The 19,361-nt window shown below is 35.9% G+C and overlaps 2 protein-coding genes and 1 long non-coding RNA gene across 4 annotated transcripts in view; 2 read left to right on the forward strand and 1 right to left on the reverse strand.

The window, feature by feature from the left end:
- The window catches only part of ACSL5 (acyl-CoA synthetase long chain family member 5), a 53,488-nt gene extending 38,779 nt beyond the window's left edge, over window positions 1–14,709 (reverse strand). Inside the window, exon 1 of one of the 2 annotated variants that reach the window (XM_087932720.1) lies at window positions 14,609–14,709. The gene's annotated coding sequence lies outside the window, so the exon portion shown is untranslated. Of the gene's footprint in view, window positions 1–1,341; window positions 1,502–14,608 lie in introns of those variants that run through there. The other variant, XM_026704765.2, reaches the window with a different exon arrangement.
- The window catches only part of LOC148125803 (uncharacterized), a 503,025-nt gene that overhangs the window by 377,199 nt on the left and 106,465 nt on the right, over window positions 1–19,361 (forward strand). The window lies entirely within an intron of this gene.
- The window catches only part of LOC113439035 (guanylate cyclase 2G-like), a 56,610-nt gene continuing 41,196 nt past the window's right edge, over window positions 3,948–19,361 (forward strand). The window contains exon 1 of the mRNA XM_087932076.1: window positions 3,948–4,352. Coding sequence (XP_087788202.1) covers window positions 3,948–4,352 — 405 coding nt within the window. The remainder of the gene's footprint in view (window positions 4,353–19,361) is intronic.

The raw sequence follows: 19,361 nt of genomic DNA on the forward strand, positions 1-19,361 counted from the left end.
TTCAGAAAAGCTGTTTTGGAGTGTATTATTTTTCTATTAAAAAGCCACTTTCTCCACCCCCTTCTGTGGAGATCTCAATTGCTGAAAGCAGTGACTTAGTTTCATGCCATTTAAACTGTACTATAAAATTAAATTAGCTTTGACCACTGTAAGTAAAATAGATTCTGAAAAGATGCATGATCATTTACTTAACAATAACATGAAAAGGAAGAAAGGAAATTATGATGACAATTACTTTCAGTAAAAGAGTAATTATTTGCATTTGCCGCTTCATTAAAGTAGTTTCTTATATGGCTTTCTTGTCTATCTTTTCTATCTCCTACTGTTAGGGTTGGTCAAACATCAAACTCTTAACATCAATTGTTAGGGAATTGCTCTTTTCTGATTATTCTTATCTCTATCTATTTTTGCCCATTCATGCACCCATCTAACAAATCAGCATTTATCATGGTTAGAAACAGAGTTACCATAGTTGGGTATCAAAATCCAGATGACAATTGTGTCTTATCATACTACAGAAAACTATTTGTTGCCATCTGGATTTATGCCACCCTGATAAAGTAGCCCTAACATGTCTTGATTCTTCAAATTAAAACTGCTAAACCAGGGTTTCTATAATGGTGGTGGTGGTGGTGGTGCAGTGGTTAGAACACAGGTTAATTCTGCCAATTGCCAGCAGTTTGAACCTCATTGGCTCAAGGTTGAGTTGCCTTTCCATCCTTCCAAGATCAGTAAAGCCAGATTGTTGGGGTAATATGCTACTTAGAGACGGCTCTAAAGCAGTATGAAGCAGTATATAAATAAGTGCTATTGCTATTCTAGCACTCCAGCCAATGGTGAAACCAATGGTAAGAGATGCTGAGAGATCTATTCTGCCTACAATCAGATTTCCACAAGCTTCATATTCCTACTGTATGGCATCATACATAAATACATATATGCTTATTTGCACTTCCGATGAGAAATAAGTTTGCAGAGCTGTGGCTGTAGTGCTCATGTTATAATCCACTGTGGAACTGGAATAGTTTAAGACTCTTCTTGGATTGCAGGGATTAGTCCCAGGAATTACCAGGAGAGAACATTAACTCAAAGTCCCAAAACAAAAACTGTATGATATACTTTGGTTAAAAAAAAAATACAATAGTATACTGTAGTGTACTATGATAATATGGTATGGTGTGGTATAGTGTAGTGTAGTGTAGACTAGTGTAGCATAGCATAGTGTCACTACACACACACACACACACACACACACACATATACAAACACCTTTAAGTAAAAATAAGTATTTCAATAATTTAATTTAATAATAAACAGAAGAAACTTAATTGCTTTGCTTACCTGTTTTTCAGTTGCAGAAACAGAAGAGGAAATTTGAGTTTGTTCTATCTAAGAGTATGTCCTATCTAGCACAACAACAAAGTTTAAAGTCTACTAATTTCATAAATGATTCTTATATCTGATCTCTGCTTGTTATCATTGTTCAATCTGCTTTAATGCAAACCATAGCTGTTTTGAAGCAGCATGTTAAGTTCAAAGGTAGTGAGAGAAATATGAGTTGCTAGGAAGTGTCTGTTAGCAAACTGGCAAAGTTTACGCAAACACTTGCTAAATTCATAAAATGCATAGTTGCAAAACCAATAAAGGGTTTGAAAATACAGCACATGCCATATTCTAATTCACTTTTCATTTGACTTAAAAGATTTCCCCCCTTTTATTCAGCAATTTACCCACAAAAATAACAGAAATTATACATATTTTTCTGGGCAAATTTTGTATATTTTTGATTAGAAATTGGGGTCAGAGATGCAGGTACATAGAGCAATCAAATATCCCTTGCTATTCAAATATTTTGCAAACAATTAATAAAATCCTAACTGAATGGGCAAATTAAACCAGAACCTTCTCTATGTTGGAACATGATATATGCATGCATACATAAGCAAAGCTATAACTATGCTCATGACACATGTTATATCTACTTTTGATGAATTAAGTGTATATCTTATAGCTGTTGCTGGAAGCTGTGAGGGTCTTGATAGGGAACAACTGGCTTCAGTTGAACACTGGCAAGAATGCCTGGCTTTGGGTTTGGAGGCCCACTGATTCTAGCACTATGCCAACTTTAGTGCCGGATAGGGTTGTGCTGCAGTATATGCAGTCTGAGGACATGACAGATGGCAGTTGTGGCCAGGAAGACTTTGCATAGCTTTGTTCCAAAGTTGCTTTTCCAGGAGGCAACTGGACTTTCTTGTTTTTTCTTTTGAAGATGTTTCAATTCTCATCCAAGAAGCTTCTTCAACTCTGACAGGATAGTGGGGAATGGAAGGATTTATATTCCTTGCAGATAGGTGGTAATCTGCAACTTTTAGAACAGGGATGTCAAACTTGCAGCCCACAGGCCTGATGTGTCACATGCTGGCCCTGCCCCCGCTCAGTTTAGCGAAGGGGAAAAAAGTCCCAATACATCACATGACATTGCCATGATGATGCAAGTTTGACACCCATGTTTTAGAGGGTTGTTGAAGCACTTGAAGGTTTATCTGTGTCCTCAAGGTCACCTGAGTAATGCTCCTGGTTCTTGTAGCCTGCAGTTTTTCCCCCTGGAAATCCTTTCCTACTCCCATACCACTGAAAGGGTGTTCCTCCCAAACTGTATAGCTAAAAGTCTGTACAGATTCTCAGTTATCCAGGTCATGATTGAGAATCAGTCTTCTTATGCCACTTCATTTGTTTTAAAATGTTCTTGAATTTAATAACAAATAGAAAGCTGGAATGCTGAAGAAAGCAATATGTCAAAGTCAAGGATAATCTTTATTTCCAAAAATAACATTGGGCCCTACACAAGTCCTATGGTCATTCTTAGAAAATAAAAATAATTCAGGGCTTCAGCCAAGTACTTTGTTTAGAAATATGCCTGGGATAGTGGGGTATACTGCAAACTGGGGTGGTAGAGAAACATGGACAGAATAGAGAGAATTTGCATGTAGCCACCTACCAGTTTATCGTTAAATTTAGTTGTGACCTTCCGCAATGATTTTCTTAGAATAAAGATAACATGCTCTCTAAAATTTCAAATTTCATATCAGTCTAAGATTTTTGCCTATTCCTACTGTAAATAAAATGTTACATCTAAGAACTTGTACATGATCAAAGGAAACAAACAATTTTAATTTACTAACTATAGTCATATTATATTTCTCATTCTTTCGGTTTGTTTAAGATGAAAAATACCCAAGAAAAGATCAAAGAGAAAAAGACAAGATGTTGTAAGCAATAATATTAATCACAAATTAAATTTCAAATTAGAGTTCATTCAGGAAGACAAAGCTTTTTAAGACTCTCTCTGTTTCTGTGTGTCTATCTATCTGTTACTCTCTCTCTCTCTCTTTCTCTCTCTCTCTCTCTCTCTCACACACACACACACACAATTTGATTTGAATTTGATTTGAAGGCAGATAGATGAATGGTGTATTACTATCAGAAATTGATTAGATACAGTATGAGGATCATTTACGTATCTGAAAACCTTTTGTTCATGTTATATCTGAGATTTCAAATGTTTTTCCTAATATTTATGAAATAAGAACTGTACATAAAAGTGAAATGACATTGTACATCAGTCACTTAAAATTACTTATTTTTTGTATCATACTAAGTCATAATAAAGCTATGCTTAAGCAAGCAGACCTAAATGAATTCAACACAATCTAATTCAGGCAGAAGTTAGCAAAAGAAAAGCAGCAGTGATAAACATTATTTGTTGATATATATCAACAAATTCAGGACTTTCCAATAAATTATTCCTCCAAACATAAGGGTGCTATTGCAAGGAAACTAGCTACCATGGTGATCAACGATCTAGTTAATTAGCACCATTTGATGCATGACAAAGGTGTTGATATCATAATTTAAAGCACACATATAAATAACTAAAAAAAAGAACAATGGAAGGTCTACAAAGATATCTTGCCATGATGCAGCAGTACCTTAGGAAATACTCACAGTATTCATTTTCCATTTACTATGGTTCAATCACTTTCATTCTTTTGACTATATATTTGAGTACCTGTAATACAATCCTTGGTACCAAAAGGTCCAAGCTCATAGTAGCTTTTCAGGCTCCTTGTAATATCTCCCATCCTTTGAGTGCACAAAGGTTAATCTCGGCTTTTGAGACTGCCATCAATAAAGTCAATGCAGATCCATCTTATCTATACTACTACAAACTGGAGTATGTATATGATGACTGCAGTTGTGATGCTAAGAAGTCCCTCCAAGCTTTCATCAATCAAGTTCAAAAAGAAAATATTTCTGCCTTGTTTGGGCCAGTTTGCTCAGAGGCTGCCAAGGTATAGTATGTGATCATCCTAGTCAGTGATTATGCTGGCTTTTACTTTATTTTTATTTCATAGCAACCTGTTATTCTGGGTTTCATTTTAATATTTCTAGAAATCTATATTGTAACCAAAATGTTATGGGACTTCTTGTTCATATTTTTAATATGTCCATTTCAGTATATTTCATTCCATTCCATTCTACTACCTATGTAAATTTTCTTTGGGCTATCTATAGGCTCATCCATCTCTTAGAATTTTTTCACTAAACTTTAATTGTTTACCATTGTGTATAGGTGTGCCATTTTATTTATAAAATGATCAGCATGGGATGGCATTGTCAGTTATGTGGATCTCAATTTCAGTTAAGAAATAAGAAATGTTTTGGAATGTTTTAATGTTATGTTTTGGAATGTTTTAATGTTATGTTTTGGTCAAAATAGGATATTTTTAAAGATAATAGCAGCTTAGAGTTTGCAGTCTTCCAAATGTGAGACAGTACCAGTAAATATATGCATTGTTTGAGGTGTTTTATTCAAGGGCAGTCTTTATAAATATGGGAGTTTGGAATATTATTTATTCTATCCTTTTATTGTTTGTTGAATACTGGAAAAAGTGCAGATTTTTTGAAAATGCAAAACAATATCCCTCTCTTTAAAAGCTTCTCTTTTATTTTTGATAAAAGATGTATTCCAATATCATGATTAATGAATATTTCCTTCTCGTAGAAACTAGATTTGCTATTTGCTTGACTCCATTTCTCTCTCCATTCCCTCTGTTGGTCATATTTATTTATGGAGAAAGATAATCTGGGCAGATTTTCAAATACTTCAGAATAAATTACAAAGATTCCAAGTTCTGTATAAGTGACTTGTTTTATCTCCTATATACATAGATTCTGTCTGAAGAAAGATCAAATTGTATTACAGCTTGGTCAAGTTTGATGCACACTTCTCCTTAGAACTTTCTAGTTAAAAAAAGCTTCCAGTTTATTAGTCTAATCAGTCTGTTGAAAATTAAGTTTACTTTAGTTAACATTTATTTTTAACAAGTTCACAACATTAGATATAAAGTTCTATAATACTACTGATTTCCAAATTTGCAGCAGCAAAATGCCCAAATTGAGGGATGTGCTGATTTTCTAAAAAGTGTCACATTTTTAGTGGCTTACATTTGTCTCCCTCTCACCATCCTGTATTCTAAACACATTATTAAATTTCAGAACTATCCTTAGTCCCAGATTATGCACCAAATCACTATATACCATTGAACAGCCTATGAACATTTAATGGACATGTCAAACTATGAGAACTTTTAAAACGCTTGACTCTTAATATTCTAAATTAGAACAATTATATTACAACGTTTAAGAATTAGTTACAGAAATGCACTAATCAAACTTTCAAATCTTGCATGCATATAATTGTAAAACTTTAAATTCAGGTTAGAAAAACACTGGATATCTGTATGTTATTTGACAGTTCCTATCATCCGTTGCCATTGACCATATATTTTGAGATGATATAAACAATTGCAAAGCCATGGCTTTGCAAAGCAACTGTAAATGTTAAGAAATATATATTTGGCAATAATTGGACTAATTTGTTCAGGTTCACCATAAGAAATATATACTGAAATAGAAATTCACTCTAATATCCACATAGATCATGCATTGGATATCTATTGCTCAGAAACGAAATCACCTTTGAATTGTGCTTGATTCCTAATGACTGTGCACATATCCATGTTGTTATCTTGGCTTTGCTACTACATAATGTGTAACTTTTCACAGAATGCCTTTCCAAGTCCCTAGTCCACAGATTTTGTAATTTCATATGGCCACCTAACTGGAAACGTATTGCTTAGCTTTACCATTGACAGTTGAATTTAAGGATCAAATGAAACTAGAAGCAGTGTAACTGTCAACATCAGTGTGCTGATTTTTTTTAGATAAAGTTTTTTTATTTTTAAACACAAACACACACATACAAAAACATAAAAACATAAAATCCTCTTCCATTTTATATACACACAGTGTGTCAGTTGGTTATGTATCTTTTGTGCTATACTTGTGTAGTCATTTATTCACAATTTATATCAATCTTCACATTGTCAAACTAATATATGTTTCTATATTTATCAGTTATTAATCATCCATGACTAAACTATTTATTCCATCGTTTTATACGAGATGTTCCACATTTTATCTTAATATTTATGTTATATTTTCAACTAGTGGTTATATATATATATCTGTATTATGTTTTATATCAATCTATTAGATTTCTATCACAACATTATCTAGTCTATTATATTACCATGCCTTTTTATCCAATCATTAATAAAACAAATCCCATATTATATAAAATTGCTTATCTTCTTGTTCTCTAATTTCAAATGTCACTTTACTCATTTCAGTACAGTCCATAATTTTTTTAATAACTTCTTCCTGCATAGGTATTTTGTCATTTTTCCAGTTCTTCGCAAATACAATTCTAGCTGCTATTAAGACATTTACAATCAAATATTTCAGTTCTTTATTGTATATGTCTGGTATGACTCCCAATAAAAAGATCTCTGATTTAAAGTCTATATGCTGTTTTATCATTTTTCCCAACCATGTGTGGATTTTAGTCCAATATTTCTTTGCGTCTGAACATGTCCACCACATATGGTAATATGAACCAGGTATCTGATGACATTTCCAGCATTTATCCGATTTATTCTTAAACATTCTTGCAAGTCTTGTCGGGGGAGGTGTCACCTGTAAAACATCTTATACAAATTTTCTTTATATACAGTTGACATTGTCATTTTATAATTTTGAGACCACAATTTTTGCCATTTTTCCAAATCAATCCCATATCCAAAATTTTCCTCCAAGCAATCATCGTTTCTTGCTCCCCCTCCAATTTAAATTCTAATAGATAACCATAAAGTTTTTAAATTACCTTTTCATCAGTACCCATCAAAATTTTATCTAAGTCAGTCAACTTATCTTAAACACCTTCTGCCTTGGAGTCTTTATCAAACCTAGATTGTATTTGCAAATAAGAAAACCAATTCATTTTTACACCTTGTTCTTGCAACGTTTGCATAGATTTAAGTTCACCCTTTTCATTCAATAACTCCCCATATCTAACTGTTTGTTCCTTTTTATATATTATTGGATAAGAAAAAGCTTCAATAGTTGATATCCATGTTGGAATTTTTAAGTAATATTGTCTTTTAATCTTCTCCCATCTCAAAAACAATGCCTCGCGAATATAATGTCTTCTAAAATACCCCTGTGTTTTAGTTTCCTTATACCAGAGAAAGGCATGCCATCCCAGCAGCAAGTCGTGGACTTCTAAAGTCAATAATCTACTGTTCCTTAGTGTTATCCATTCCTTTACCCACATCAAACTTGTCACCTGGTGATACAGCTCCCAATTGGACAAGGAAAACCCTCCTCTTATTCTTGCATCTTGTAACAGCTTTAATTTTATTCTTGCTTTTTTACCCTGCCAAATATATTTCAACACAATTCTATTTAAATCTTCAAAAAAACTCTTTCCCTAATTGAATAGGAATTGTCTGGAATAAATATAAAACTCTAGGCAGTATATTCATCTTAATTGTGGATATTCTCCCAATCAATGATAGCTGCAATTTTTCCCATTTCATCAAGTCTGTCGCAATCTGCTGTTGAAGTTTAACATAGTTATCTTCCTTTAGGGTACTGCATCTTGGTGTAATATAAATCCCTAAGTATTTAACCTTGTTCATAACCTGTATTTTTAAAGTTTCTTCCAACTCTTTCTTTTGTCTTGTTAACATATTCTTTGTTAATATCTTTGTTTTGTCTTTATTTATTCTCAGGCCTGCTACTTTCCCATATTATTCTGTTTTTTCTATTAATTTGGGTGTTGTTTCCATTGGGTCTTCTAATATAAATTCCAGGTCATCTGCAAAAGCTTGCAATTTATATTCCTCTTTTTTAATTTTCATTCCTTTTATTCTTTTTCTTCTCTGATATTCCTGTTCAACACTTCCAATGTTAACACAAACAGCAGAGGCAACAATGGACAGCCTTGCCTTGTCCCTTTATATCTATAGATTCTGTTAATTCTCCATTCACCATCACCTTTGCAGTTTGTTCATGATATATTGTTTCAATGGCTTGGATAAATTTCTTACCAAAGCCCATTTGTATCAGTTGCAGTAAAATAAATCGCCAACTCACATTGTCAAAGACTTTTTGAGCATCTAGAAACATCAAGGCCATTTGCTTCTCATAGTGTGCTTCATAATATTCCAGAGTATCCAAAATGATTCTCACATTGTCTTTAATTTGTCTCTTTGGCAGAAATCCATTTTGATCAGTATGAATAAAATTATTTAAGTATCTTTTTAGTCTTTCTGCCAAAATTGAAGCAAAGATTTTATAGTCTGAGTTCAATAAAGATATAGGTCTATAATTTTTAACTTGCTGCAGGTCTGTACCTTCCTTCGATATAAGTGTAATGTACGCTTCTGACCATTTTTTTGGTATTCTTTTCTTTAACATAACTTCATTCATAACTTCTAGAAGATGAAAATTCAATATTTCCTGAAAAGTCTCATAGAATTCCACTGGCAACCCATCTGGACCTGGAGCTCTCCCAGCATTCTGTTTTTTTAAGGCTTCTGTTAGTTCCATCATTGTTATACTTCCTTCTAACATTGTTTCAATATTTTTGGGTATCTGAGGTAAATTCGCTTTCTGAAGATATTGCTTGATTTTTTTCTTCTTGAATATTCACTTGAAAATATAGTTTCCCATAGTAATCTTGTATAATTTTTTTCTTTGCCTCATTTCCATAACAAACCTGTCTTTCTTTATTTATCAATTGGCTAATTCTTCTTGCTTCTCTTTCCTTTCTCAATTTAAAGCTAGCCATCTGCCTGGTTTATTTGCATCTTCAAAGTAATTCTGTTTCACACTTTTAAATTTTTGTGCTAATTGCTCTATTTCCATTAGTCCCATTTTATGTTTAATTATATCCATTTTATTTTTAATGTCTTTTTTTGTGGGGACTTATGTAAGTCTTTTACCAGTCTTTTATAGTCATCCTCTAATGTCTTAAATGTCTTTTTCTGTTTTCTGTTTCTTCTCCTAGTACAATCTATTATCAAGCCTCTTGTGTAAGCCTTCATCGTGTCCCAGAGATTCTGTAAAGATGTATCCTCTTTTCTATTTTCTTTGAAGAAGAAAACAAGTTATTTCTCTATTTTCTGTTTAAAGTCTTTTTCTTTCAGAATCATATTATTTAGAGTCCACCTGGATCTCCTCTTGTATCCTTTCCAAATAACTGATACTGGATTATGATCTGCCCAAGTGCTTGTTTCTATTTCAATCTGTCATACATTAGTCAATAATTCTGCTGACATCCATATCATATCTATTCTAGACCAGGATGTGCGTCTATTTGAATAAAAAGTATATTGCTTACTTTCCGCATTTCTCTCTCTCCATGCATCTTTTAAATTAAATTCTGTTATTCTGAGGAATGGTTTTGGTAGTATCTTTCTAACTTTCTTTGTTGTTTTCTGTGTTTTATAGTCCCACTGGTCATTATTCCATTAAGATCACCCATCATGTAGATATTAACATAGTCCAAATCAGTTATTTTTGTATGTAATTTCCAGTGTGCTGATTTGATAGCACAGCCATTCAATAACATGTAAGATGTACTTTTTTTGGAAATCTATGGGTGTGTTCCTGGGATAATGCTTTCTTAAAGTGAATGCAAGAACCAGTGTTACACAATAACTATTGTAACAAATAGAGAAAGGAAAAGGGGAGACAAAATGGAGAGGTTTTTAAATATTTTGAAATATTCAAAATCTTTTGCTGTGAAAAAAATGGTAAATTATATGGGCACTATATTGTACTTTCTAGTTCTTTTTAAAAAAAATCTTGCTCCCTCTTAAAACTTAGATAAATAAAATAGAGCCAACTTCCTTAACTTTTACTTCAGTTTATTCAATACCAAAATCTTATTTCAGGCAAACTGTAGGTTATGTTAGTTAGACTTAGGTTGTTTTGAAATAATAAAGCAAATGTGGCATGTCTTAACTCCTAATTGATTTCAGAGGGAATTTAGTGCAACATAAACCTGTAAGTTTAATGAGCTACCTCTTCTATTATTATGTTGTGCAAACACAAAGTTATGCAATCATAGATTTCTCAAAGAGGATGATTCCTATCATGCATTGTATTTGGAAGCACTATATAGTATTTTCAAGCACTATATTTTTCAAGAGCATTGCCAAATACTTCAAAGAACATCCACAAGCAAGGATCATTATTTATTAATATACTGGGTTTCCCCCCAAAATACATCCCATGAATTAGCCTGATTTCAATTAATGTCAACTAATGGTTTACTGGGAGGAGATTCTAGGAATTAAAATCCAATACATTTAGAAGATACTGTCTGGGAAAGACAGATTTAATAACTTTGTCCAGGTCCAAATACACATGTATATGTCACACTAGTTTTTCTTTGATATCACAGACCATCAAAGGCTTCCACCTAATCAAAACCTGCTTTTTGGACAGCTTCCCCAGAAATTTGCTAGGCTCCCATTTGTCCATCTTCAAGCATGGTGAAAAAAAAAATGTAGATTTTCCCTTAGGCCTTGGGGTTTGGGATATTCCAGGGCCCCTTCTAAATTGACATATAGTATGCCATATTTTTTTTTCTTTTTCTCTCATTGTTTCCTTGGAGAGATTGTGCTTTTTTATATTATGTTGTTTTGTTAATTTTAATTTTTAAAACTATTCATAGTTGTTTTTTATCCTTGGCAGTGGCAGTGTTAATAATAGCAACAATAACAATAATAACATCACACATACAAACAACATAATGACTCAGACATAGAACAAGCACCACATATATCTACCAGTCTATTTCTTCCTCTCCTACTTTATTTCTATGTCATAATTATGATGGTAGAAAGCTAGTTTATTATAATAATGAATTACAGGCCATAGTAATGCTAAGACATTATGTTGGTTCAGATGTGGCACTAAGGCATAATGTGCTTTGGGTTTTGTTGTGTAGTTGGTTAGGCAAGCTAATTCTTATTTATTTAATACATGTTTAAGCAACTACAGCTGATGCATAATGCATGAACCATTATGTTCTCACATCCACCTACGAGTAGAACTTGTTCCTTGTTTACCTGCTATTGGTATTGCAACATTTTGCAGCTTTTAAAAAAATTTTTAAAAAATCGTTAAATGCCTATCTAATTTATTTCACCATGATTGATTGAATATATATATTGGTTCACATGATTGATAAGTCCCCTGGATTCAGCTATCACCCAATGGCTGGATTGGTACATCTCATCAGCATACTGTATATTCCACATTTGTTAATGAACCACAACAGGAGAGGAAAAGAGTATTCTAAACTGGGTTGTAAAAATCTTTTTGAATGATGTCTCCCCAAATGGAGAGAGACAAGAACTGTGGCAAATTCTGAAGAACAATTACCAGTTGTTCAAAACCTCTACCAAAAAGGAAAGGAAGGGAGTTACCCACATGTAATTACCCACATGTGCTCCAGACAATTGGTCTCCACAATGAGACCTCAGGATAGAAGCAGAGATGGTATTCAGCAGGTTCTGACAAGTTCTGGAGAACCAGTAGCGGAAACTGTTAGTAGTTTGGAGAACCGGCAAATATCACCTCTGACTGGAGATTTTACAGTATCCTTCCCCTGCCATACCCACCAAGCCATGCCCACAGAACCAGTAGTAAAAAAATTTGAATCCCACCACTGGACAGAGGCTTCCTGGGGGTTTGAGTACTGTGAAATGAGGGAATCATCCATTATAATCACAATTGTAGCAAAGCTTTTTAAAGGATGTGACTTCTCAAACTTGTTCTCTAACATCATTTTCTAATCATTTTTAGAAATTATCTATTTAACTATCTTAAGGATATTAGAAATATTCAGAACAAGTTTGAAAAGTCATGATGAGCTTACTTTCATCTTTGTACAAAAGAAAATTTACCGTAAACGTAAGAATTTAAAGAACTGAAAATAAATGGCAAAATGCTAAATGCAGGAGAAGGGACAACTGAATCTAGGGGAATCAGTCTAGAATCCCTATACAGCCACAAGATAACCAAGTCCAATCTCCTCCTGAGTGCTATTGACACGTATCTAACCTTAGGGAACTGGCAACCACTAGATGAAATAATCCCTGTGGGGAGGCTTTTAGCAATTAATCAGTTTATTTGAACTTTCATTGTGGACCTGGTCTTTTGTGCCTGACACTAAATTTTGATCTAGGAAAATTATAAACAAAGCTGCAGACAAATTTGGAATATTCAGACTTTTACTATACAATTTTAAAAACAATTCTATAAAATAGATTTTCATGGGGACCAAGTCTTAAGACTTTAGTTTGCATATTTTAAGCCATAACAGCTATCGGACACTATAATTTCAAAAATTAGAAACACTAAAGTTTCCAGGCAGAAAAGGAAAAGTGGGGAAGTGTAAGCTTGCTTTTGCTTTTGGTTAATACAGAGTCTTACAAAATAATACAAAACATTATAACATTTAAAATATTACAGGAGATTTTCAAAGGATGATGCAGTAATTAGTACTTAGAAGGTCAGCAGTGTTGTCTTGTTCCATGGACTGATTTTGTCCAAAAGATCTTATTGAAGGAATGACAGAGATAAAACAAATTTTGCTTGATGCAGAAATATTAGGACCAGAAATAAAAATCTCACTTTTTATGACTCTGTGGTCCATATTTGGGTAAAAGTATGGAATATAAAACAGAGAGGATATCTATAGTGAAAACAAAAATGACAAGCAAAAAACAAGCAAACAAGACCAGGATAAAGGAGATTTCCACTGAATATACTAAAGAAGTTGGTTAAAGCTTTGAAAAAAATCAAAGAGATTTGCTAAAGCCTCAAAGAAGCCTTTGGAATTGGGAAAAGAAATTTGAGGAGAGCCCAATAATAATATCTGAATGAATTAAAAATAAAGTTAGAATAAAAGAAATATAAAGTTGGTTTCTGATCAAGTATAAAAATAAGACATGTTTGTATAAACCTCTGATAACTCTTTACAGACTTTTTACAGAAAAGTCAATGATTAATGGATTTGTGTCCTGATAAGGGATGGACTATGGGAAAAAGAGCTATTCAGTACATTTATACTTGTGATGAAGATTAGAAGACACACACACACACACACACATACACACACACATTTCTTTTTCTTACTTTGCACTTTTTATTAATTGTATTCCTTCTTCTGATTGAGTTTAGTTTGCATTTGCTTGTGCTATTGTAATCAAGATCTTCAGTAAAATTACATATAAAAAAGTATAACACTTTTTGAAGAATGTGAATAGATAAACAGAAAGAATGGCAATAATAACAATTATATCCCAGGTCTATATTATATGTCACTGATAACACAGATAATAGATAATCAGAGTTGGAAGTGACTTGTATGTCACCTAGTCCAACCCCCTGCCCAAGCGGGAGATCCTACACCATTTCTGACAAATGGCAGTCCAATCTCTTCTTGAAAGTCTCAACTGATGGTGCTCCCACAACTTCCGAGGGCAAGCTGTTCCATTGGTTGATTGTTCTCACTGTCAGAAAGTTTCTCCTTATTTCTAGGTTAAATCTCTCCTTGTTCAGTTTCTATCCATTATTCCTTGTCTGGCCTACAAGCACTTTAGAAAATAGCTTGACCCCTCCTCTCTGTGGCAGCCTCTCAAATATTGGAAGACTGCTATCATGTGTCCTCTGGTCCAGCTCTTCACTAGACTAGCCATGTCGTGTTTCTGTAACTGTTCTTCGTATGTTTTATCTCCAGTCCCCTAGTCATCCTGGTTGCTCTTCTCTGTACTTTTTCTAGAGTTTCAACATCTTTTTTATAATGTGGTGACCAAAACTGGATGCAGTACTCTAGGTGTGGTCTTACTAAAGCTTTATAGAGTGGTATTAGTACCTCACTTGATCTCGCTTGTAACCCTCTGCGAATACAACTTAGGAATGCATTAGCTTTGGGGGCTGCTGCTACACACTGCTGGGTCATATTTAACTGGTTGTCCACTAAGATGCCAAGATCCCTCACACAATTACTGCTATTGAGCCTGGCTTCACCCAGTCTATATGTGTACTTTTGGTTTTCTTGCCTAAACAAAGAAATACTCTTTCATGATAAGCCCCATATATTTTGTCCATTGTCACTCACCAGTTTCCTGAGAAGACAATTCATATCACCTTCTCCTTGTAATGCCGAGGTTGCAACTGTAATGACAAGTGTTCTAAATTAAAAGAGTAGCTCTTCTGAGATTTGTTTTTCTTTTATCTGATCCTCCTACATGAATATATAGCTATTAACAAATAGCTATCTTAAGACATAGCTTTCCCATGATATGTCATAAGATATTGCAGAGAATTTTCACTCATAATTTTCAGGTGATGTTCCAATCTATACAGTAAAAGCTAACAAAAAATATGAGTACAAAAAGAAATGACTAATATTCTAGGAAATGAAGGGCCTTTATTGTCTAGAAATACCACTGTCCAGAAAATTATATATCAGTTACATTATATTTTGCATTAGATGCCAACCAAGTCATTTAAGTATAGTGTGTCCCATGTAACTATAACTTAGGAGAAAATGTAGTTCAGTCTGTATCCAAGAATTGCCAACTTTTGAGTTAGGTAAAATCAAGAAACAGGAAAAATCCATGAATAGAGTTTCTGTCTGGCCTATCTTACACGGAACATTATCAAGACAGAATTATGTTTAGCTTCTTTATCATTCTTCCCACTTTTCCAGAACTGAGTAGCCACTTCCCTTCCTCAGTTGCTCATTTATTCATTCATGAAGATTAGACTCTTTTACAAAAATAGTTACTGATTTATTTACCAGTTCTGTTGTAATGAAAATCAGATAGAGATAGTATAAATGGAGAAAGGCTTTGTTCCATTTAAAGTAGTTTAATTGGGCAATTTTAACACTTATTTTTTTATCTATAATCTCTACAAACACCGTATTAGGATATATCAGCATATCAGATTCATTGGGATCTGGCCAGAGTTAGTTGGAATATATGAAGAGTCCACGTGAGGTGTCTTATCCAAAAATACATCAAAACCACAACTGTACTTCCCACTCAAAAGAAATTAAATTGTGAAATATTCTGCTGACTCTGTAAGGGACCAAGGTAATGCGAGGTGAAATAAGAAACTGTCATCAACTCTTTATCATAGAAGTGAACAATATAGGTTTAAGTTTCATTGGATTACTGACTTCATTCTTTTAATGATGCAGAGAAATATTTAAGAAATATTTATAATTCCTGGTTAAAGAACTGGAGGTGGGGCTTTTGAGAAAAACATCCAGTTTGTGGTGTGCTTTCTGTGTATCTTTTTATAGCAAAATCACTTGCAAGTTCAAGTGTTCCCTTGCAAGTAGATGTTTCTATGACTGTAAGACATCCATGTGAATGCTGTTTGCTGAAGTTCTGTTTTTGGATGCTTTTTATATGATTTGTCAATGTAGGAATTTCTTTTAAAAACCTGATTTAAATAAAAAAAAATCTATCAATCATCAGCAGTTTCATGTCAGGTGTTCAAAAGACAATATTCCATTCTATGAAGCCAATTTTCCTAGCCAAATTCAGTCTAAATACTCTGTGCTCATTTTTTTTGCTTAATTATCTCATATCTTGCAACCACTTTGGTGGTTCCTTAATGTAACTCTGATTATCTTAATTCTAAGACCTGTTTTTCCAGGACATCTTGGAGCTTTTTGTTCTTTTGCATACCATATGAGAATTTATTGCTGATTAAAGTTCTTGACTCATTTAAGAATTGTGAAACAACTTTCATTAGTACAGTGGTTCTCAACCTGTGGGTTGTGATTCCTTTGGGGGTCGAACGACCCTTTCACAGGGGTTGCCTAAGAGTCTAGATTCTAGAGCATATCTTTGGTGCAACATAGCTAGTAAATCAAAGGCAATAGGATTCTGTTCCCATCAGTGGTGATTTTCCCATGCAGCTGTTAGGAATATAAGTCATCTAACAGGTATTTGGGTTAGAAATATCTAAACCAGGATAAACATTTTAATCTTTAAGAAAATGCAAAACTGTAATTAGGTGTGGTTTCTCAAATGGCCATAAGATGGAGCCAGAAACCTGGTTTGTCTTAGTCTGAGTCTCAGAAGAGAGTTTGAGTGTATCTCTATTTCCTTCTGTTGGAAAGTATTGCCATTGCTCCATTTCTTCTAATTGACTGATATTACTGGATTTAATGTAAGTCTGATACTGAACTGTTTTTGACACTGGAATTTGATATTTGGATTATCCCTGGATGAAAACTGACTTATTTTACTTGTGAATGACTTTGGACTGCCTATTTTGGATGTAAAAACCTAGAAGTAAAAACCTACATTTACTGTACAGTGTATCTGTGTGCTGTATGTGTATTATTCAAACACTACTCTCAAAATATGTATGCGCTCATTCTCCTAATAGGGAATTATATATATGCATGAGTTTATCCAATTGGGTGGCAAAGCGCATCTTCGCTTTGCCTTTTTGGTAAGATGTTGATTGACTCGGGGACAAAACTTTGCAATAAGAGAAATCAAGGCCAAGGGAAAAGACTGACGTCTTCGGACCTGGAGTGTCACTTCTCCTACCTTTTTCCAAGATGGTGGCTGAGGGAATATAGGATGCCAGGGATCCCAAGTTCGAATCCCTAACACTCTACTTCCTCTCCCCCAATCACAAGAGCAGCTTTGACACCCATGGGGCTGCTCTGGAAATAGACTGGGGGTCCAGGAAAGGAAGGGGAGAGCCTTGCCAAAGGATGTCCCTTCCTCCCGCATTTGGGTGGGAGGTCATCCCGTGTGGCTCCCGCCCTGCAAGGCAAGGCAAGGTGAGGAGGATAGCCAGTTTCAGCATTTCAGCCCAAGGCCGAGTCTCGGTGGTCTTGTTCAGCCTTGCTTCGAGGTGATCTTTGGGTGCCCAGAGGGCAATCCCGGCCAAGGTCCAAGCAAGGGACTTCAGAAAATGCACCCTGAGAACGGCCTTGCCTTTTTAGCCACTCCACACCCCACTCCTGACTCCCATCCACTCCAGACTCTCCACCCAGGCTCAGGGACATCCACAGGTACCCCCAAGGAAGTCAAGGTTGGAGCCACTATGGGGCTCCTCTCGTTTCTGACCCATAAGGAACCGAGCCCCCCCCCTCTTTCAGAGGACCCTGCAGCTGCCACGGCTCTCCTTCCTCCTTTTCCTTCTGGGCTCCACTGTGCTTAAGCCCCAGGCCAGTCCTGAGGTCTCCTGACCTGCTTTCCTAGCCCCCATCTACCCTCCCTGCCCCACTGCTTGCCCCCCCACTGAAGGGCCCCCATTGGCCCCACAAAGACAGCCCTGCGGCTCTTCCCATGGCCTCCATTGAGGAACATATAGCCCTTATACCAGCAGTTATATTAAGACTGTTACCCATGCTACACCATGCTTCAAGACAAAATTTCATTTTTGTGATTAATCACTATGCTTTAATGTTCAATTTGTAACAATGAAAATACATACTGCAAATCAGATATTAACATTATAATTCATAACAGTAGCAAAATTATAGTTATGAAGTAGCAACGAAAATAATTTTATGTTGGAACTGTATTAAAGGGTCATGACCAGGGGTGGGTTTCTACCGGTTTGCACCGGTTCTATAGAACTGATTGTTAACGTCACCAGTAGTTCTAAGGACTGGTAAAACTGACCCCTGCTTGGCCCCACCCCTCTCCGCCACCCCTACGAGCCAAAAACCAGTTTTTACTGCACATGTGCAAAAATCCCTTCCTCATTCTTTCCCGCCTGCCCCTCCCTTCGCTGTCCTGGCCCCCGCCCCATCCGCCATACCAAAGTAAAAAACCCCAATTTTTATTTAAAAATGGGTTTCTTTTACTGCGCACATGTGAAAATCCCTTCCGCATTCTCCTCCGCCCGCCCCTCCTTTCGCTGCCCTGGCCCCCATCCCATCTGCCTCTCCAAAATAAAAAAATGGGTTTCTTTTATTGCGCATGCGCAAAAATCCCTTCCGCATTCTCCCCCACACCCCTCCCTTCTCTGGCCTGGCCCCCGCCCCATCCGCTATTCCAAAGTCAAAAAACCCGTTTTTTAAAAAATGTTTTTTTACTGTGCATGCACAAAAACCCCTTTCTCATTCTCCCCGCCCTCCCTGCCCTGCTCCTACTTATAACACATGTGCACTAATTACAAAAATTTACCCACATGGTGCCATCGCTCACAGCAGCAGCAGCTGAGCCAGCCAGCGGGCTAGCCAGGCAGCTGTCTGTCCCTGCCTGACTTCTGCCGCCTGCTGAGTGAGGCCAAGTTGCAAGCCCGGTCACCACCACTGGTAACTGTCCTCACCCAGCTGGCCAGCCTGCCTTGCCCTGCCTGCCTCCTGCCGCTACCACTAGCTGTCCTTGCCCACCCAGACTGCCTACCCTGCCGCCGGCCTCCGAAGATGCAGATCTTCCATCCCAGTCCTCTACCTACCATCGCCAATCTTGGTCGCCTGCCCCCATCTTCCCTCGACTGCAGCCTCCATCGTTGCTGTCTTGCCTTCCCACCACTGATTGGTAGTGAGGAGGCAAAGCAGCAGCTCCTGCTGGCCTGGTTCCCTACCCCCTCTTGCCACCACCAGCCAACTCCCAGGCCCGGCGCCACTGCCTCACCCGCCGCAGACCAAAGGTTGCTGCCTTCCCTTCCCACCACCGATTGGTAGTAAGGAGGCAAATCAGAAGCTCCTGCTCGCCCGGTCCCCTACGTCCTCCTCCACTTTTTTGGTAAGTTGCTTTTTTATATTTATGTATTAATTTTTTTACTATCCGTTTTTGTTTTTATTAATCATAAAAATAAAGCATATACTAAAGAAATAAATAAACACATAAATAAAAATTATTTTACTATCCATCTTG

The sequence above is a fragment of the Pseudonaja textilis genome, chromosome 4 (genome assembly GCF_049901715.1).
Source record: "Pseudonaja textilis isolate UNSWEBS1 chromosome 4, rPseTex1.2, whole genome shotgun sequence".
NCBI classification, from domain to species: Eukaryota; Metazoa; Chordata; class Lepidosauria; order Squamata; family Elapidae; genus Pseudonaja; species Pseudonaja textilis.